We start from the raw sequence: 20,056 nt of genomic DNA on the forward strand, positions 1-20,056 counted from the left end.
GAGGAGCCTTTCCCTAGGTGCATGTCTTTGAAGGTGGGAGGAGCCTATCCCCAGGTGCATGTCTTTGGAGGTGGGAGGAGCCTATCCCCAGGTGCATGTCTTTGGAGGTGGGAGGAGCCTTTCCCTAAGTGCATGTCGTTGGAGGTGTGAGGAGCCTATCCCCAGTTGCATGTCTTTGGAGGTGGGAGGAGCCTTTTCCTAGGTGCATGTGTTTGAAGGTGGGAGGAGCCTATCCCCAGGTGGACGTTTTTGGAGGTGGGAGGAGCCTTTCCCCAGGTGCATGTCTTTGGAGGTGGGAGGAGCCTATCCCCAGGTGCATGTCTTTGGAAGTGGGAGGAGCCTATCCTTAGGTGCTTGTTTTTGGAGGTGGAAGAAAGCTGTAGTCTCTGGGGGGAACCCGCACAGCCACTGGGGAGAACATGCAAACTCCACACAGAAAGATCCCGAGCCCAGGACCGAATCCAAGACTACTCAGGTATTGTGAGGCACATGCATTAACCCCTGTCCCACCGTGTTGCCCTTCACACAACCTATTCATAAGAAAACACTGCAGGCTGTGGATGACATTTAGAACGTTTTCTTTATTGATATTGTAAAAGAACAGCACAGGAACAACAATCCTTAAAAAAAATCCCCAAATATTTAATTTGAGCTATATGTTGTAATTGTACTTTGAGGACTGAGCTAACCATACATTGTCTCCTCTTGCTTCTGCGGATTTAGTCTACAGCTGACGAGCACATTTTGCAATTGAGTACTAAACGTGTCTTCTTCCGGTGTCATTAGCATAGCAAACGCTTCCTGTCCCACATCCATTGTGATCATGAACGTTCCACCCCAAAGACAAACATGCTGCATATAACACGGGATCACGACACCTGCACAGCACAGACTTGTGGTCACCTTGATGATGGAGAAGAGGAGCAAGGTCGCCAAGTAGAGATGCGTCCACTTACCTAAACGACGACTATGAACGTTGGAATATAAGATCTAGTTACAGTTACCTCCTCATTTATCTACAAGCCACTTCCGCTGCCCTCCCCGTCGTCCACCACGATGGATCGTTTGCGAAGGACGGAGTTGCCCTTCCGGCCGCTTCTTGTCAGAGGGGGCAGCTTGGCCCGGCAGGGAGACGTGTATGCGGGCTTGGTGCTGTCCAGCTCCTCCGGGTCGTCCCGCTGGGCTCGGAGGGCGGCGATGACGTCTCTGTCGGCGGGGCCGAGGGTCAGGCAGCTGCACGGGCGACCGCCGCCCGGGCTGACGTTGTCTAGGACACCTCCCGCCTCCTGGGAGGAGTCCTCCACTGTCATGAAGGCGTCACCCCACAGGCTCTCGCACAAATCTCGGCCATGCTGATACATCTGAGCACAAACACATGCCTGGAATTTAAACTTTTTAAGGTCGGAGCAAGTGTTGCCTTATAGGAGGGCTCATATTTTAGGGCGCCCCGGAGTGTTACTCGCACATCGAATACACAATCTTCACAGCCTGTGTTCAATTTGATGAAATGACAGAACATTTTAGTTGGTATTGATGTTATTCACTCAAAAACTACTTTGTCCCACACGCCATTAGACTGTGCAACTCCTCTCTGGGGGCAGGGGGGTACTAGGATGACAGGGGCTGCAAAACAATAACAGTGCAATACTTTTTCATAACATGGTCCCTACTGCCTAGTTTCTCTTGGTATATTCTTATTTTACTGTTAAAATTTTATTCCCATTGTTGCTTTTTATTCTTATTGTAATATTTTTCTATTTTGTTTCCATTTATACCCCCATTATTTACTTTTTACTTTATAAATTGATCTCAACTCTATACACTACTCCTGGAATTCAAATGTTCCTGAAGGAATCAATGAAGATCTATCCATCTATCTATCTATCTATCTATCTATCTATCTATCTATCTATCTATCTATCTATCTGAATACTGATACAGTTTGCAGTTAAACAAAGGAGGATTGAACATCCCGGTAAACAAAGTAAACACTTTATAAACAAGTTGTGACAACGTTCACGACACATCGTCTGCTGCAAAACATTAAAATAGTTTTCTCCTGCGCTGTATACTTTTAGTGCGGGGACAAGTGTCCACACCTGTCGCCATCCAAACACAGCATTGCGCTCTTAAAGGGGAACATTATCACCAGACCTATGTAAGCGTCAATATATACCTTGATGTTGCAGAAAAAAGACCATATATTTTTTAACCGATTTCCGAACTCTAAATGGGTGAATTTTGGGGAATTAAACGCCTTCCTGTTTATCGCTCTGGAGGCGATGACGTCAGAATGTGACGTCGCCGAGGTAATACAGCCGCCATTTTCATTTTCAACACATTGTAAACATTGGGTCTCAGCTCTGTTATTTTCCGTTTTTGTGACAATTTTATGGAACCTTGGAGACATCATGCCTCGTCGGTGTGTTGTCAGAGGGTGTAACAACACTAACAGGGAGGGATTCAAGTTGCACCACTGGCCCGAAGATGCGAAAGTGTCTGCCGCCAGACCCCCATTGAATGTACTAAAGTGTCTCCACATTTACCGGCGATGACAGACATGGCACAGAGATGTATGGATAACCTGCAGATGCATTTGCAACGATAAAGTCAACAAAATCACGAAGGTGAGTTTTGTTGATGTTGATTTATGTGCTAATCAGACATATTTGGTCGCGGCGTGACTGCCAGCTAATCGATACTAACATGCTACGCTAATCGACGCTAACATGCTATTTACCAGCGGTGCTAAAGCAGACATGGTACAGAGATGTATGGATAACCTGCAGATGCATTTGCAACTATAAAGTCACATAAGTCACAAAGGTGAGTTTTGTTGATGTTGACTTCCAGCTAATCGATGCTAACATGCTATTTACCGGCGGTGCTAAAGCAGACATGGCACAGAGATGTATGGATAACCTGCAGATGCATTTGCAACTATATTACGTTTCCTTCCACCCACATTCAATGCGAAAAAAACACTTACCAATCGACGGATTTAAGTTGCTCCAGTGTCACAAGATGCGAAAGTCCTGATCTTTTGGTTCGCATAATTTACCGGCGATGCTAACGCAGCTATTCGGCCATGTTATGGCCGAATAGCGTCAATAGCTATTCGCTCAATAGCTTCAGTTTCTTCTTCAATACTTTCATACTCCAACCATCCATTTCAATACATGCGTAATCTGTTGAATCGCTTAAGCCGCTGAAATCCGAGTCTGAATCCGAGCTAATGTCGCTATATCTTGCTGTGCTATTCGCCATTGTTTGTTTACATTGGCAGCACTGTATGACGTCACAGGGAAATGGATAGGCGCATCGCAAATAGCGAAAATCAAGCACTTTAAAGCTTTTTTTAGGGATATTCGGAGACCGGTAAAACTTAAAAAAAAACTTCAAAAAACACAACAAGCCACTGGGAATTGATTTTTTTAATAGTTTTTAACCCTTTTGAAATTGTGATAATGTTCCCCTTTAAACGCACAGCGGAAAGCGAGAGAAAATGACTTTACTCCGAGGGGAAATCTCTGCAGCAAAGTCTGTGTTGTCGGTCCGCCACGATTATCAAGCCAAACGCTGCTAGTGCGCATGCGCCTGACTTCGTGTTGCCAAAAATGCATTATTAAATGACCGTTTTTCGGTAATTAAAAAATCAAACGGTATTACTAACCGTTGGGAATTTTATCGCAAATCATCATCAATTATCACCGTCAACTGTTAAATCACTCGTCCACTAACAAGTAAAAAGTCAAGGGCGATCACGGCGTGTTCTTGGCGCAAATGTTGGTAAATTTTTTGGGAATTACGCATTACTTGCTAAATTTGAGACCTCCGTATTCAGGAGATGGGTGAGGGGGTTGAGGTGGGGCATGGTTTGGTGGAGACTCAACCAAGTCCGAGTCCATTGTCCTCGCCCGGAAAAGGCTGGAGTGCCATCTCCAGGTTGGGGAGGACATCTTGCCCCAAGTGGAGGAGTTCAAGTACCTAGGAGTCTTGTTCACGAGTGAGGGAAGAGTGGATCGTGACATCGACAGGCGGATCTGTGCGGCGTCTTCAGTAATGCAGACGCTGTATCGATCCGTTGTGGTGAAGAAGGAGCTGAGCCGGAAGGCAAAGCTTTCAATTTACCGGTTGATCTACGTTCCCATCCTCACCTATGGTCATGAGCTTTGGGTCATGACTGAAAGGACAAGATGACGGGTACAAGTGGCCAAAATGAGTTTCCCTTAGAGATAGGGTGAGAAGCTCTGTCATCCGGGAGGAGCTCAAAGTAAAGCCGCTGTTCCTCCACATCGAGAGGAGCCAGATGAGGCGGTTCGGGCATCTGGTCAGGATGCCACCCGAACGCCTCCCTAGGGAGGTGTTTCGGGCATGTCCGACCTGTAGGAGGCCACGGGGAAGACCCAGAACACGTTGGTAAGACTCTCTTTCCCGGCTGGCCTGGGAACGCCTCGGGATCCCCCGGGAGGAGTTGGATGACGTGGCAGGGGAGAGGAAAATCTGGGCTTCCCTGCTTAGGCTGCAGTCCCCGCGATCCGACCTCGGATAAGCGGAAGCAAATGGATGGATGGATGGATGGATGGATAAATTTATAAACGGAAATATGGAAAAAACTACCGGCAGTGGTAAAGTTTAGATCCATGAAGGAAATAAGAAAGTGACTGAATGTTTACAACTGAATAAATTAGCAAAACGTGCAAAAAAAATTGTTTACTTTTGTATTATTTTTTTAAATGAATTAAGCAACGTTTATGACAACCTTTTCCCAAAACACAATATAGAATGTGAGATATACTGTAACAGGATCATTTGTTTTCAAAACGGTTACAAAATAATGGGACCCCATTTTTATGACTAGATGGGGTCCCAAGGAAATTCCTAGCGCCAACACTGACACCTACGAAAGTGGAGATTTGATGATGGCGTCCAGAATTCATCCAGAATGACGCAAAGCAGGCAACAGCGTCCCCTCCAGTGCTGTAGACTTAACTAATCGATATATGAGCAATCATTCTAGCACATATGCCTGATGAAATAGTTAAAGGTAGGTTTTGGACAACTTTAATACAGTTTACACATTTTTTAATATTTATATTTATTTTACAAATTGAATGCAATGCTCATCAATTGCTAAGTGGGAATGGAACTGAGCCAAGTATAAGTATTTTAACACTTTTTAATCACATTTTTGCACATGTTTTAGCACACGCAAACATATTTTTTAGTTTGTGGCACCAAACTCACACCAAAAGACTTAACCAGCTTACTTTCACAGTGGAGGTTGAGTCCTATATTGTTGTGGTGTCCTCCAACATGGCCGACTTCCGGATTGGTGGCGTCACGTGAAAAAGTTTTATTGTTGTCATTGCGGTTTGTTAAGCTCTTTGAGGCACTTGTGGTTCAAGGGGCCCTATTATGAAAAAACAACTATTTTGGATCTATGTGTGGTGTATTGGGCCCCGTTTACACTGTACACCACGTCTGATATTTTTGCTCTTAAGTGCCAGTTTAAAAGGCTCCAAAGTGCGTTTGTGTCGGATTCAGACCACATCTGGAGGTAGTCCAAATCCCATTGGAATCTTATATTTTCAATGTTTATGCTTTGTGGTAGTGTTCCTTCATCTGTGAATAATTTGGGCCGGGTAGGGACCAAGAAGAGTGCTGCTTTGCCAACCGCATATCTTCATAAAAAGATGTGTTTCCGGAATAACTACTTTTGAACAACTTTAAAAACGAACCATTTTAGGAGGCAGCCAAAAAGTGGCTTGAAGATCGCTCTTCAGTGTTGACCATGGAACCTTTTATAAATTCCAGACTATAAGCAGCAACTTTTTTCCTACACTTTGAACCATGCTGCTTATAAAACGGTGCAGCTAATTTATGAATTTTGGTGGTATTGTTTGTACTACGGCACCATCGTTTGAACGAGTTTGCTCACTGCATTGTATTTCCATTTAGTGCCTTCAACCGAAAGTAGAAGTGTTGTTCCGTCTACTTGCTGTCAATAGCGTGTCTACTTATATGAATTCTTCATTCATCATTCCAAACAACGTTTGTAAGTATACAATATAACTAAAACTGTTTATACTTACAAAAGCCATGTGTGATGTCGCCATTCCTTTTGTATTGTTTCAGTTTCACAATTTCCTTAGTAAATTCACCAAAACATCACCATGGAGTCATTGAGTCTGTTTCGCTGATTGGAGAACAGGCTTGCGCAGCTCGTGGGTTCATGACGATGACTTCTGTTTTGTTTGATCAGCCGTTTTACAGCCGCATTACAGACACCCTTTGGAAACAATTATGTATGTTAATAAACATTTACACTATATTTTTGCGTTAATACCTCATTTTATAACGAATATAGCTGCGGCTAATATATACAAAAATATTTGTTTTCCTAAAACTGTAGTGAGCGTGGCTTCTATTAGTCCGGAAAATACGGTGCAAAATGAAGTGTTTTAAAAATAGATAATATCACTTCTTTAAGATTTGTGGAGTGGAATTTCTGACTTTTATACCATAATATGTGTCTGTTTTAGTCCAAAAAGAAAGTCTATCTAAAAGCTTCGGAATCACCGCTGAGCACATGTGGGTTAAAGTTGAATGTGTGGTCGCGCCAACCAGTCTACAAAATGTGATGACTGCTTGTTATGACTAAGGAGTTCATGGTTGTTTTGACACAAGCAGTTGCAAAACAAAAAGACCTTGACACATGAGGGAATCATATAAAAAGCCAGTGGACCAACATTTGGTGTGATTTGCATGTTTTCGTTTGATTCTGGATCCTCTGGAGGACGATGTCTGTTTGCATGGGCAATTTAATCCAACCTGTACTTTTTGATATTGGGTAAATAAAACTTTTGTACTAAAACCACTTTGTTTGCAGTTAAGTTTCGGACTTTCCACCACAGTTGTACAAATAAACTGTGATTGTTTAGTTCAATAACTACGTATAGGCAGGTGAAATAAACACTATTTTAATATGTTTGGGACTCGTGGGTGCAAAAAAACCCTGTCAGACGTTTGAGATTGCGGCCGCGAGTAAAAACGTTTGCGCGTTAGTGTAAGTCTCGGGGACTCGCTAATAACCAGCCATTAAGCTGAGCTGCCAACAGCTCATTTGTGCTCTTCTACTTTATCCCCCCCAGTGGATTCTTTTCCTTCTCTCCCCTAAACATTCATTTGTGAGTCTCCCTTCCTCTTCCTGCTTCCTTACAGAACGCCGGCACCTCCAGCCTGCTGCCTTTCATTGGGGATTAAGATGGAGGCATGCAAGGTGTTTAGAGGGAACAGCTGTCATTTATTTATCAATTTTTGAAGGGCAAAGAGGATCTCTCATGGAGTAACATTGAGTTCTGTGACACACGCACGCACACACGCACGCACACACACACACACACACACACACACACACACACACACACACACACACACACACACACACACACATACACACACACACACACACACACGTACATGTCTTGCCTACTTTGTGTGGACCCACGTTTGGTCAGTAAGTTGTGAGGGCCCCTCTTTCCACTATAGCTAGAATGATGAGTAAAGTGTATGTCCACACAAGGATGGTGAGACACATGCACACGTATATGCCATGCCTACTTTGTGTGGACCCACGTTTGGTCAGTAGGTTTGTGAGGGCCCCCCTTTCCACTATAGCTAGAATAATGAAAAAAGTGTATGTCCACAAAAGGATGGTGTGACTCACACACACACACACACACACACACACACACATACACACACACACACACACACACACACACACACACACACACACACACACACACACACACGTACAAGTCTTGCCTACTTTGTGTGGACCCACGTTTGGTCAGTAGGTTGTGAGGGCCCCCCTTTCCACTATAGCTAGAATGATGAAAAAAGTGTATGTCCACACACACACACACACACACACACACACACACACACACACACACACACATGTCTTAGGTCAGTAGGTTGTGAGGGCCCCCCTTTCCACTATAGCTAGAATGATGAAAAAAGTGTATGTCCACACTAGGATGGTGACACACACACACACACACACACACACACACACACACACACACACACACACACACACACACACACACACACACACACACACACACTCACGCACACACACACACACACGTACGTGTCTCGCCTACTTTGTGTGGACCCACGTTTGGTCAGTAGGTTGTGAGGGCCCCCCTTTCCACTATAGCTAGAATAATGAAAAAAGTGTATGTCCACACAAGGATGGTGAGACACACACACACACACACATGCATGCATGCCTTGCCTACTTTGTGTGGACCCACGTTTGGTCAGTAGGTTTTGTGAGGGCCCCCCTTTCCACTACAGCTAGAATAATGAAAAAAGTGTATGTCCACACAAGGATGGTGACACACACACACACACACACACACACACACACACACACACACACACACACACACACACACACACACACACTGGTGTTCTTCCCCGGGGTTACATTGCTTGCTGCCAACACTTATTCAGTACAAGCAGACATTTCCCCGGGCGCTACTCTGTCCTTGACGCCCTTTTTGCTTATTCAGTTCTGACCTTCTCCTTAAATAAAAAAAAACCCATTGCAGACGCAAGAATGCATCATGTTGGGGACATGGGCATTTTTGAATAGATGGACAAATGTCCGAATATAAAGTAATGAATCTATACTGCAATATATATTGCAGCCTCTTGCGATAACAATCACAATATATTATTTGTTATGTCAATGATAATAAAGACATTTTAAAAGGGGTTAAAAAAACATCTGAAGTGGTAGTCAAAAGTTTACATACACTTGTAAAAAACATAATGTCATGGCTGTCTTAGGTTTCCAATAATCTCGACAGCTCTTATTTTTTTGTAACAGAGGGATTGGCGCACATACTTGTTGGTCCCAAAAATAATTCATGAGGTTTGGTTCTTTTCTGAATTTATTATGGGTCTACTGAAAATGTGAGCAAATCTGCTGGGTTGTTGTTGGTTTGATTTGTTGGTTTTCTGACATTGACTTGTTTCTTCAGCATTGTCCACACATTTAAGTCAGGACTTTGGGGAAACCATTCCGAAACCTTAATTCTAGCCTGATTTAGCCAAGGGTGTCAAACTCAAATACAGAGTGGGCCAAAATTTAAAACTGAATGAAGCCGCGGGCCGAGGTTGAACAAATTAATCCTTTAATACGGACCCAAACAAGTTTTGCATTCAATATTGACCAAGCAAGGCTTATATAACTTTAGTGACATGCACAATCGAGTTTTAAATAATAATAATTAAAAAACATCAATGGCATATCAAATAAAATAAAAATACGAATTGAATGCCTCTTTTCGGCGGCGGGTTTGAGTTGGGGCGGGGTTTGGTGGTAGCGGGGGTGTATATTGTAGCGTCCCGGAAGAATTAGTGATACAAGGGGTTCTGGGTATTTGTTCGGTTGTGTTTATGTTGTGTTACGGTGCGGATGTTCTCCCGAAATGTGTTTGTCATTCTTGTTTGCTGTGGGTTCACAGTGTGGCGTATATTTGTAACAGTGTTAACGTTTTTTATACGGCCGCCCTCAGTGTGACCTGTTTGGCTGTTGACCAAGTATGCCTTGCATACACTTGTGTGTGTGTGTATGAGCCGCATATATTATGTGAGTGGGCCGGCACGCTGTTTGTATGGAGGAAAAGCGGACGTGGCGACATGTAAGGAACGCCAAAGGCAGTGCTTTAACGGACCGCCCCCAATATTATTGTCCGGGTGGAAATCGGGAGAAATTTGGGAGGGGCACTGAACTTTGGGAGTCTCCCGGGGAAAATCGGGATGGTTGATGAGTCTGAGTATTAGTGGTAAATGCAGTGTTACAGCGGCGGGCCAGCTCTAATGTTAATTTGATATTGCCTCAAGGGCCAAAAGAAATTACACGGCGGGCCAAATTTGGCCCGTGGGCCAGAGTTTGACACCCATGCCTTACCACTTTTGACATGTTTGGGTGCAATGTCCTGTTGGAACATCCAACTGCGCCCAAGACCCAAACTTGGGGTGATGATTTTAGTTTGTCCTGAAGAATTTGGAGGTGATCTTCCTTTTTCATTGTCCCATTTACTCTCTGTAAAGCACCAGTTCCATTGGCCGCAAAACAGGCCCAGAGCATAATACTACCACCGCCATGTTTCACCACTTAAATGTTAAAAGGAGAAGGATTAGCAGTTGTTTTTAAAAATGACTTTAAATGTCGTCGGATCCGCCTGCCTGCAATCCTCCTTTTCAAGCTTCGAACTATGCATGTTTGAATTGGGTCTTTCTGATGTTGTCCTGTGTGCCGTCGTATATCGACCCCCCAAGTACCACAAATACTTTATAAATGACTATTCTGAATTTCTGGCCGAAATCCTCCCCAAATATGATCGTGTCCTAACTGTTGGTGATTTTAATATTCACACCTGCTGCCCAGACGAACCTTTATCCAGGAGCTTCCTGAATGTCATTGACTCTTTTAACTTTGTACAGTCCGTGTGTGGTTCCAAACATGAACGCGGGCATACACTCGATTTAGTGCTCTCGTATGGTTTGTGTGTTTTAAATTTGGACATTTGCGATGCTGTGTTCTCTGATCATATGTCGATCCTGTTTGATATTCCCACTCAGTGTCCGGTTAAATTTGTCATCTCCTGCTCTGTTCTCCTCCATTTTTTCTTAACTCTTTGTGATGATAATTCTGCAGCCTCTGTATCTCCAAATACTGAAGAGTTGGTTTCTGGGTTCAACTCTATTTGTTTACAAACACTGTACACGATCGCTCCTTTCAAGTGCCGCCGCTCTAAAGCCACGGCTCAGCCCTGGTTGAATGACGTCACTCGTGCAGCCAGGCGCGAATGTAGGAGAGCAGAGAGAAGATGGAAAAAGGACAGGCTGCATGTGTCCTTTGCCATTTTTAGAGAAATCCTGCTTTCCTTTCAGATGACTGTAAAAGCAGAGATGAATATATATCTATCTCAGATTATAACTTCTAACTGTAACAACCCTAGAGTTCTGTTCAAAACTATTAACACTGTCATTGATGCTCCCAAATCTGCTGGTTTTTATGTTTCTTTTGAATTATGTGAAAATTGTCTCCATTTTATTCACTGACAAAATTGCGTCAACTAGAGCCAGTTTATCCCAGCCTTCATATGACCCGTCCGTTCCTCTGCATTTCTCTTCTGTTTTCCATCAGTTTGAGCCGGTGTCCTTTTCTTTTTTAAAGGGGAACATTATCACCAAACCTATGCAAGCGTCAATATATACCTTGATGTTGCAGAAAAAAGACCATGTATTTTTTAAACCGATTTCCAAACTCTAAATGGGTGAATTTTGGCAAATTAAACCCCTTTCTGTTTATCGGTCTTTTAGCGATGACGTCAGAACGTGACGTCAACGAGGTAACACACCCGCCATATTCATTTTCACATTACAAACACCGGGTCTCAGTTCTGTTATTTTTTGTTTTTTCAACAATTTTTTGGAACCTTGGAGACATCATGCCTCGTCGGTGTGTTGTCTGAGGGTGTAACAACACTAACAGGGAGGGATTCAAGTTGCACCACTGGCAAGAAATCTGCCGCCAGACCCCCATTGAATGTACCAGAGTGTCTTCACATTTGACCGGCGATGCTAAGGCAGACATGACACAGAGATATATGGATAACCTGCAGAAGCATTTCCAACGATTAAGTCAACGAAATCACAAAGGTGAGTTTTGTTGATGTTGTTGACTTATGTGCTAATCAGACGTATTTGGTCACGGCATGACTGCCAGCTAATCGATGCTAACATGCTATGCTAATCGATGCTAACATGCTATTTACGCTAGCTGTATGTACATTTGAAACTAGATACCCACATTTAATGCGAAACAAACACTTACCAATCGACAGATTTAAGTTGCTCTAGTGTCACAAGATGCGAAAGTCCTGATCGTTTGGTCCGCACATTTTACCTGCGATGCTAATAAGGCAGCCATGCTATGGGCCACTTCATTAGGTACACCCACGCTATGGCCGAATAGCGTCAATAGCTATTCGCTCAATAGCATCAATATCTTCTTCAATTTCGTTTTCGCTATCTGCCTCCATATTCTGACCATCTGTTTCAATACATGCGTAATCTGTTGAATCGCTTAAGCCACTGAAATCCGAGTCTGAATCCGAGCTAATGTCGCTATATCTTGCTGTGGTAACTGCCATGTTGTTTGTATTGGCAGCCCTGTATGACGTCACAGGGAAATGGATAATGGTTTTGAAGATAGCGAAAATAAGGTACTTTAAAGCTTTATTTAGGGATATTCCGGGACCGGTAAAATTTTGAAAAAAAATTCTAAAAATACAACTAGCCACTGGGAACTGATTTGTATTGTTTTTAACCCTTTTGAAATTGTGATAATGTTCCCCTTTAAATGACACAGTTATTCATATGAAGCTCTCTGGTTCTCCTGCAGATGCCCTCCCACCTCGCCTGTTTAAGGAGGTATTTGCTACTATTGGATCAAGTGTCCTTAACATTATCAATAGTAGCCTCTCTTCTGGAAAAGTTCCAGTAGAGTTTAAACATGCAGTGGTACGACCTCTATTTAAAAAAACAAGCCTCGACCCCTCTATCCTCTCTAACCTTAGACCCATCTCTAATCTTCCATACATTTCCAAAATATTAAAGAAGGTTGTCTACAGTCAGTTGTTTCCCTTCTTAGAGGATAATGGTATCACTGAGCTGTTTCAATCCGGTTTTAAAGCCCTCCACAGCACAGAGTCAGCGCTTCTAAAAGTTTTTAACGATATCCTCCTGTCAACTGATTCTGGCAAATATGTCGTCCTGGTGCTTTCAGATCTGTCTGCTGCTTTCGACACCGACGACCATGCCACCTAAATCACTCGTCTTGAGAACTGTGTGGGTATTAAGGGCGCCCCCCTTAACTGGTTCCGGTCGTACCTAGCCGATAGGAGTTTTTGTGTAAAAATAGACAGTTTTATGTCTTCCACATCTCCTCTACCACACGGGGTCCCCCAGGGCTCAATCCTTGCCCCAATCCTATTTGCGCTTTACCTTCTCCTCCTTGGTTCTAATTTTAGGAAGTATGGTATTGCATTTCATTTTTATGCCGATGATTGCCAGATCTATTTTCCCATGGCACGAAATAACACAGTTCAACGTCTCATTGACTGCCTGCATGACATCAAAGCCTGGCTTTCAGCTAACTTCCTGAGTCTAAATGAAGACAAAACAGAAGTTATGTTGTTCGGTCCAAGTCGCTCTCCCTCCCCCAACGTTGACCTTGGCACTCTGACCCCGTATCTCAGCGACTGTGTCACAAACCTGGGGGTAAAGTTCGACTGAGATTTTAAATTCGAAAAACAAATCAGCAGCGTCGTTCAAAAAAGCTTTTATCAATTATGCCAAATAGCGAAAAAGAAACCGCTTCTGTCAGGACATGATCTCGAGAAATTAATTCACGACTTGATCTTGAATCGTTTAGACTACTGCAATGCCCTGTATGTCGGCATTAACCAGGCCTCCCTCGCCCGCCTGCAGCTGGTGCAGAACTCTGCTGCTCGTCTGCTAACACAGACCCGCAGACGTGAGCACATCACCCCTATATTAGCGTCCCTTCACTGGCTCCCTGTGCGTTATCGAATCAATTTTAAACTCCTTCTATTTGCTTTTAAATGTCTAAACAACCTGGCGCCAACATATCTCTCCGACCTCCTTCAGCCTTATTGCCCCACTCGATCCCTAAGATCAGCTGATCAGCTGCTACTCACGGTCCCCGACACAAGGCTGAAGCTTAGAGGTGACAGAGCTTTCGCTGCTGCTGCTCCCAAGCTCTGGAACAACCTACCTCTGAGTATTAGACAAGCCTCCTCTCTTCCTGTTTTTAAATCTCTCTTAAAAACATACTTTTATTCCTTGGCTTTTAACACTAAGTGATATCCATCCTGCAATGGCACCCCATTATACACCTGCTGTGAACCTGTTTTTATGTTTTTATGTTTTATTTATTTATTTTGTATCATGTTCTGTTTGTGTTGTGTTGTTTGCTCGGTCTTCGTATTATCTTTTAACCTGTCCATTGTACAACACTTTCACTACACCTGTGGTAAATTTTAAATGTGCTTTATAAATAAAGTTGATTTGAGTTGATTTGATTAAAGCAAATTCTGCATCTTCTGTGACATGACTAAAAACTGCTATTTAGCAGTACTGAAGTTGTCTGCAACTCCAGCTATTATATATAGAAGGATATAGAATGGATCTGACTATCATTTAAAAATGTTTCCCTTTAGGGGACCTGTTTTTTTTGGGTCCCCTAAAGGTGACTGTGTAAACAGAGCCCATCCATCCATCCATTTTCTACCGCTTATTCCCTTTTTTGGGGGGCGTCGCGGTGCCTATCTCAGCCTATCTCAGCTATGATCGGGTGGAAGGCGGCGTACACCCTGGACAAGTCGCCACCTCCTCGCAGGGCCAACACAGATAGACAGACAGCATTCACACTCACTTTCACACACAAGGGCCAATGTCCCTACTAAGTCAGCATTGCCAGAACACACACACACCCACACACACACACACACACACACACACACACACACACACACACACACACACACACACACACACACACACACACACACACACACACACACACACACACACGTACAAACTCACCTGCTGGTACTGAACACAAGTTCCAGTGCAGTTCTGTCCTCTGGGGTCTCTGGCCCAGTTGCGAGCGCAAGTCAAGTCTGTCCTGCATACATCAAACCTGCAGAGAGAAAACGATAATTAAATGGTATAATGTAGTCATATAGGAGTATATGACCTTTTTTTTTTGTAGAATTATATCGTACGAGCTAAAGGTGTTGATATTGACAAAATATCTGTGCACAAGGATCAGGGAGATGTTATTTTACTAACTTAAATGTGTGGCTTAGTTACATTTAATGGAGAGTAACTTGTGGCCTAGTTACATTTAATGGAGAGTAACTTGTGGCTTAGTTACATTTAATGGAGAGTAACTTGTGGCTTAGTTACATTTAATGGAGAGTAACTTGTGGCCTAGTTACATTTAATGGAGAGTAACTTGTGGCTTAGTTACATTTAATGGAGAGTAACTTGTGGCTTAGTTACATTTAATGGAGAGTAACTTGTGGCCTAGTTACATTTAATGGAGAGTAACTTGTGGCTTAGTTACATTTAATGGAGAGTAACTTGTGGCTTAGTTACATTTAATGGAGAGTAACTTGTGGCTTAGTTACATTTAATGGAGAGTAACTTGTGGCTTAGTTACATTTAATGGAGAGTAACTTGTGGCTTAGTTGCAATTAATGGAGAGTAACTTGTAGCTAAACTACATTCAATGGAGATTAACTTGAAGCTAAGCTACATTTAATGGAGATTAACTTGTGGCTCAGTTACATTTAATGGAGAGTAATGTGTAGCTTAGTTACATTTAATGAACAGTAACTTGTGGTTTAGCTATATTTATTGGAGAGTAACATGTAGCTTAGTTACATTTAATGGAGAGTAACTTCTGGCTTAGTTACATCAAATGGCGAGTAACTTGTGGCTTAGTTACATTTAATGGGGAGTAACTTGTGGCTTAAGTACATTTGATGGAGATTACCTGGTGACTCAGCTACATTTAATGGAGAGTAACATGTGGCTTGGTTACATTTAATGGAGAGTAACTTGTGGCTTAGTTACATTTAATGGAGAGTAAATTGTAGCTTAATTACATTTAATGGAGAGTAACTTGTAGCTAAGCTACATTTAATGGAGAGTAACTTGTGGCTCAATTACATTTAATGGAGAGTAACGTGTAGCTAAGTTACATTTAATGGAGAGCAACTTGTGGTTTAGCTACATTTAATGGAGAGTAACTTGTAGCTTAGCTACATTTAATGGAAAGTAACTAGTAGATTAGCTACATTTAATGGAGAGTAATTTAGTTATATTTAATGGAGAGTAACTTGTAGCTTAGCTACAATTAATGGAGAGTAACTTGTATCTTAGCTACATTTAATGGAGAGTAACTTGTGGCTCAGTTACATTTAATGGAGTGTAACTTGTAGCTTAGCTACATTTAATGGAGAGTAACTTGTGGCTTAATTACATTAAATGGTGTGTAACTTGTAGTTTAGCTACATTAAATGGATAGTAACTTGTAGCTTAGCTACATTTAATGGAAAGTAACTAGTAGATTAGCTACATTTAATGGAGAGTAATTTAGTTATATTTAATGGAGAGTAACTTGTAGCTTAGCTACAATTATTGGAGAGTAACTTGAATCTTAGCTACATTTAATGGAGAGTAACTTGTGGCTCAGTTACATTTAATGGAGTGTAACTTGTAGCTTAGCTACATTTAATGGAGAGTAACTTGTGGCTTAGTTACATTTAATGGAGTGTAACTTGTAGTTTAGCTACATTTAATGGAGAGTAACTTGTAGCCAAGTTACATTTAATGGAGAGTAACTTGTGGCTTAGCTAACTACATTTTCCAAGTAGCCTGCCCATCACTGTTCAAATTTACAGTAAATCATTCTCACACATTTTTTCAATCAAACTAAACTTGGTGGAGTTACAAAACGGACATTAAAACACGTCCATATTTTTTTATTATGTATTTGTTTAGTTACTAATCTGGGTCGGATGTACAGCGGTAACATCCCTGGCAGCCTCACCAATCCCGACAGAAGCTGTGGCAGAGTGGCACGGCCTGGATGTAGGAGCGGCGATGGGGATGAGGCCAGCGTGCGGCGTCTGGGGAGCAGCGGTAAAAACACGACACACGCTTCAGGAAGCCTTCACACCTGAGGGGAGAGAAACACTGCGGTCATGTGATGCACACATGCATGCATACAACATGATACATCACACATGCATGCATACAACATGATACATCACATATGCATGCATACAACATGATACATCACACATGCATGCATACAACATGATACATCACACATGCATGCATACAACATGATACATCACATATGCATGCATACAACATGATACATCACATATGCATGCATACAACATGATACATCACACATGCATGCATACAACATGATACATCACACATGCATGCATACAACATGATACATCACATATGCATGCATACAACATGATACATCACACATGCATGCATACAACATGATACATCACACATGCATGCATACAACATGATACATCACACATGCATGCATACAACATGATACATCACACATGCATGCATACAACATGATACATCACACATGCATGCATACAACATGATACATCACATATGCATGCATACAACATGATACATCACACATGCATGCATACAACATGATACATCACATATGCATGCATACAACATGATACATCACACATGCATGCATACAACAGGATACATCACACATGCATGCATACGACATGATACATCACACATACATGCATACAACATGATACATCACACATACATGCATACAACATGATACATCACACATGCATGCATACAACATGATACATCACACATGCATGCATACAACATGATACATCACACATGCATGCATACAACATGATACATCACATATGCATGCATACAACATGATACATCACACATGCATGCATACAACAGGATACATCACACATGCATGCATACGACATGATACATCACACACACATGCATACAACATGATACATCACACATACATGCATACAACATGATACATCACACATGCATGCATACAACATGATACATCACACATGCATGCATACAACATGATACATCACACATGCATGCATACAACATGATACATCACACATGCATGCATACAACATGATACATCACACATGCATGCATACAACATGATACATCACACATGCATGCATACAACATGATACATCACACATGCATGCATACAACATGATACATCACACATGCATGCATACAACATGATACATCACACATGCATGCATACAACATGATACATCACACATGCATGCATACAACATGATACATCACACATGCATGCATACAACATGATGCATCACACACGCATGCATACAACATGATACATCACACATGCATGCATACAACATGATACATCACACATGCATGCATACAACTTGATGCATCACACACGCATGCATACAACATGATACATCACACATGCATGCATACAACATGATACATCACACATGCATGCATACAACATGATACATCACACATGCATGCATACAACATGACACATCACACATGCATGCATACAACATGATACATCACACATGCATGCATACAACATGATACATCACATATGCATGCATACAACATGATACATCACACATGCATGCATACAACATGATACATCACACATGCATGCATACAACATGATACATCACATATGCATGCATACAACATGATACATCACATATGCATGCATACAACATGATACATCACACATGCATGCATACAACATGATACATCACACATGCATGCATACAACATGATACATCACATATGCATGCATACAACATGATACATCACACATGCATGCATACAACATGATACATCACACATGCATGCATACAACATGATACATCACACATGCATGCATACAACATGATACATCACACATGCATGCATACAACATGATACATCACACATGCATGCATACAACATGATACATCACATATGCATGCATACAACATGATACATCACACATGCATGCATACAACATGATACATCACATATGCATGCATACAACATGATACATCACACATGCATGCATACAACAGGATACATCACACATGCATGCATACGACATGATACATCACACATACATGCATACAACATGATACATCACACATACATGCATACAACATGATACATCACACATGCATGCATACAACATGATACATCACACATGCATGCATACAACATGATACATCACACATGCATGCATACAACATGATACATCACATATGCATGCATACAACATGATACATCACACATGCATGCATACAACAGGATACATCACACATGCATGCATACGACATGATACATCACACACACATGCATACAACATGATACATCACACATACATGCATACAACATGATACATCACACATGCATGCATACAACATGATACATCACACATGCATGCATACAACATGATACATCACACATGCATGCATACAACATGATACATCACACATGCATGCATACAACATGATACATCACACATGCATGCATACAACATGATACATCACACATGCATGCATACAACATGATACATCACACATGCATGCATACAACATGATACATCACACATGCATGCATACAACATGATACATCACACATGCATGCATACAACATGATACATCACACATGCATGCATACAACATGATACATCACACATGCATGCATACAACATGATGCATCACACACGCATGCATACAACATGATACATCACACATGCATGCATACAACATGATACATCACACATGCATGCATACAACTTGATGCATCACACACGCATGCATACAACATGATACATCACACATGCATGCATACAACATGATACATCACACATGCATGCATACAACATGATACATCACACATGCATGCATACAACATGACACATCACACATGCATGCATACAACATGATACATCACACATGCATGCATACAACATGATACATCACACATGCATGCATACAACATGATACATCACACATGCATGCATACAACATGATACATCACACATGCATGCATACAACATGATACATCACACATGCATGCATACAACATGATGCATCACACACGCATGCATACAACATGATACATCACACATGCATGCATACAACATGATACATCACACATGCATGCATACAACTTGATGCATCACACACGCATGCATACAACATGATACATCACACATGCATGCATACAACATGATACATCACACATGCATGCATACAACATGATACATCACACATGCATGCATACAACATGA

At 41.9% G+C, this 20,056-nt stretch overlaps 1 protein-coding gene across 1 annotated transcript in view; it reads right to left on the minus strand.

The window, feature by feature from the left end:
• Positions 1 to 561: 561 nt before the first annotated feature.
• rtbdn (retbindin) overlaps positions 562 to 20,056 on the minus strand; it is a 30,163-nt gene continuing 10,668 nt past the window's right edge. The window contains exons 4-6 of the mRNA XM_061885336.1: positions 16,739 to 16,867; positions 14,722 to 14,818; positions 562 to 1,361 (exon numbers count right to left, since the gene is read on the minus strand). Coding sequence (XP_061741320.1) covers positions 1,017 to 1,361; positions 14,722 to 14,818; positions 16,739 to 16,867 — 571 coding nt within the window. The 3' untranslated portion in view covers positions 562 to 1,016. The remainder of the gene's footprint in view (positions 1,362 to 14,721; positions 14,819 to 16,738; positions 16,868 to 20,056) is intronic.

The sequence above is a fragment of the Nerophis ophidion genome, linkage group LG23 (assembly GCF_033978795.1).
Source record: "Nerophis ophidion isolate RoL-2023_Sa linkage group LG23, RoL_Noph_v1.0, whole genome shotgun sequence".
In the NCBI taxonomy this organism is placed as follows: Eukaryota; Metazoa; Chordata; class Actinopteri; order Syngnathiformes; family Syngnathidae; genus Nerophis; species Nerophis ophidion.